The sequence below is a fragment of the Priapulus caudatus genome, unplaced genomic scaffold (genome assembly GCF_000485595.1).
Source record: "Priapulus caudatus unplaced genomic scaffold, Priapulus_caudatus-5.0.1 Scaffold275, whole genome shotgun sequence".
NCBI lineage: Eukaryota > Metazoa > Priapulida > Priapulimorpha > Priapulimorphida > Priapulidae > Priapulus > Priapulus caudatus.
In genome coordinates this window covers 52,082-55,468 of record NW_014577336.1, presented here as the reverse complement: position 1 = coordinate 55,468, position 3,387 = coordinate 52,082, and the positions used below count along the sequence as shown (strand labels likewise).

At 41.4% G+C, this 3,387-nt stretch overlaps 1 protein-coding gene across 1 annotated transcript in view; it reads right to left on the bottom strand.

Moving 5' to 3' along the window:
• Window positions 1–1,951: 1,951 nt before the first annotated feature.
• Window positions 1,952–3,387, bottom strand: part of LOC106808419 — a gene marked incomplete at its 5' end in the record, with an annotated part of 16,833 nt that continues 15,397 nt past the window's right edge. Inside the window, 2 exons of the mRNA XM_014811137.1 lie at window positions 1,952–2,055; window positions 2,815–2,994. Coding sequence (XP_014666623.1) covers window positions 1,952–2,055; window positions 2,815–2,994 — 284 coding nt within the window. The remainder of the gene's footprint in view (window positions 2,056–2,814; window positions 2,995–3,387) is intronic.

Here is a 3,387-nt window from a genome sequence, read left to right as displayed (position 1 = left end):
CCTGCATGTATTACACACGTGCATATAGACAGCCTACGCTAGAAAGGGAAATGAAGCTACTTGTGCAACTAACTACATTAACCCACTGCTTAGTTAGACCTGACTATACAGCGGTATATATACATTCATTCAATTTGTGCGTGATATCCGTTCATCAAAATGTTTCCTACGTAACGAATATTACTAAAATTAGCTTTAATCATTTAGCTTAAAACTAGCTTTTGCTTTATTACCTAGATATCCACACACAAACTCTACGAACTACCACTAGGTTTATTACAAACACGCATAGACGACTGTAATTCCACACAATAAATTCCTGTTCAGCATCATAATACGTCGTTTTTTGACAGGGATGCAGCTGCATTTCACTGGAGCCACTACCATTGATAACCCATGAGCAGTCTCCCAACCACCTACATTGATATGACCAGGGGTGATTATTGACATAAAATTGTCAACAAAAATTATATTGAAATGAATTGTCATTTGAATAATGGACCAAATGAATTGGTGATTATTCACCCCCTGATATCACACTTTTATACGCTTCAGATAAATATATTTGCGAATTGTAGAATTGCTCCGAGAAACGCTGCGAGCGCATGAGGTTCCGTGGCGACACAGTTGCGCTTAATTTTGTGTATAATAACAAGCCATAATCTTTATAAATTTGAGGTTTCATCACTCACTTCACAGAGCTTGTTTGCACATTCTCAATAAATATACGCAATCGAGTTAGATATATGCGCCCCTATAGCTACGATACAGGCCGTGAAAAAGATGTTCGGTGCTCAGCCGAAGTGGTCCTTCCCAGTATTGCAATGACACAGATACTTCGAGCGTTCTGTTCCTTCTGATCCACTTCACAGAGATCTTGAAAATAATCCTTGCTCTAGTCAATATGCGCTACATTATTCCCTACTCTAAAATGACATGTTACTGCGTTTCTTGATATTAACTTAAAAATAAAATGCGAGATAACGCAATCTGAAAGTCTACTCAAGGGATCAGAAAACACATTTATTGCGCCACGGCAGGATATTGCGTAACCAAATCTCTACAACCACTTGAATGGATTCAAAATGTATTGCGTTGAAGCACAATGCACTCGATACGCGTGTATATGCATGAAATCTCATTAGCGAATGCTACTCTTTTAAGCAAAATATGCGCAGATTCTACGATGAAAGCAACTTCTCACGTTGGCCCTTCCCCAAACACAGCATTTAGCATATTTTCATGCGTACTGCACAAACCGTCTTTTGATGAAGATATTCTCCCTCTACTCTGCTATTCTTGCGATTTTTTCCACGAGTTTTCTTCGCGAGAGAGCCTCCATGGGTAGAGCCGGAAAAGTTGTGATTCATAAGCTTTAACGCCAAACCTCTATTTGAAGGAACCCACTCCCTTCTCCCATTAAATAATCCAGTTTTTTTTTTAATTTCGCTGTCTGCATATCCGTGGATGGCATTAAGCGTCTATACGCGTGGAATTATTACACTATAGACCATTGCGAGCGCGTGGTCTATAGCGTGAACTGCGGATATTCTGTGATGAAGATCACATAGTCTAATGGGGTCACGGTCGGCGATGGCGCATACTCTCACTCATACACAATGTTTGAAGTTGCAGATGATGCAGTAGTAATGATGGTCATCTCGATTACTCATCGCCTATATCAATTATTTGCGACCGTGTCAGCTAGATCAGATTCACACACACACGCACTGTCACTCGCGATGCGCTGTTTCCGTAGATATCTTATGAATCGTCACATCGTTGCGTGTGTGCGAATCTTTACGCATTTTGTGATCAACTCGGGCTGGACACTCAGAGGCACAGACACTGTTCACAGCAGTGATATGAGAGAATCAGCTGTAATAATACTCGTTACTCGCGAACTTGCTACAATTCAATCAATCAATCAATCAATCAATCAATCAATCAATCAATGTACGTACCTCTGGCTAGGCGTGCAGTACATTCGTGTTCCGACGACTCGCTTATGCAGCGTGATGGCATTGTGCATGATAGTTAGCACCAAACCAGGATCTACAGGGAATATCCAGACAGACAGACAGATCAGTCACACATACGCAAACAGAGTATTGGGCGCAGAATCACATGCTGGAGTGTAAACTATTACTGCTATACAATTACCTTCGGTGAGAGAGAGAGATGCATGGATAGATAGATAGATGGATGGATGGACGGACGGACGGACAGACGGACAGACAAACGGAGGGACGGACGGACGGACAGACAGACAGACAGATGGATAGATAGAAAGATAGATCAATAGACAGCTAGATAGATAGAGAGGGAGAGAGGGGGAGAGGGAGAAGGGGCGGGATAGGAAGAGAGCGAGAGTTAGAAGGGGAAGAGGGAAAGGGCGGGGGAGAGAGCAGGTGAGAGAAAGAAAGAAAAAAAAGAGAGAGAGAGAGAAAGAGATAGCGAGAGAGAGGGAGAGAGACGAATGGGAAATGAAGGACAACGCAGAGACGTTTAAATTGACTACGCCAAGAATAAATGTATCCTCAAATTCTTACCTGAGAAGAATTGTTTCTCAACTAGTTAAAAACCCCCCAAAAACCTGGGCGATTTGATATATTTGTCACGACATTAAATGCTTGCTATGGGCTATGTATGAGTCTCCAGTGTTTGCACTACAGGAATAGCAAAATAGGAAGTATAATGCGGCAATTTAACCATAAAAACTAAACAGAATCACTTACATTTTGTGAAAAAGTAGACATAATTTTTTTTTACTTTAACTATTTACGGTGACGTCATCACTTTAAGTAGTTGTACCTATGTCTGAGATGATCTCAAATGGAGAGAGGACATCGGACAATGTAGAGGGATCAATCGAGTGCTTGGGAACATCCTCCTTCACAGGGCTTCGTTCTTTCTCCTTGCGCTTGAAGCTGCTTCTCAGGTTGCGGTTGCCAGTGCTGGGGCTCGGTCCTCGCCACCACTTTGAACTCGATCCTGAAAGCGTTTATACGTAGAAGTAAGAACTATAAATAGTAGACTACACGGTCGTAGACTGCTATTCCTAAATATATAATCCTAATAGATACTAAATAGATAAATGAGTAAATCATAATATACAAAATAGATCGTAGACTACTCATCCAATCCAGGCACGTTCGTTTTGAATCTATTGTATAAATCGTCGATATGCAAATATGCGTGATAGTAAAATCACGATGATCCACGTCAAATGACCAAGTCTTTGAGGAGCCAAGCTATGAAAACTAATTATGCAGACCATGTTTGAGGTGCCGTATACAATTTCCACACATTTTCTAAAATGCGAACGACGTAAAGCAGTGTTCGGAATTCGTGGGAAAACCTTGCCGGACAACAGGGCCGGCAACT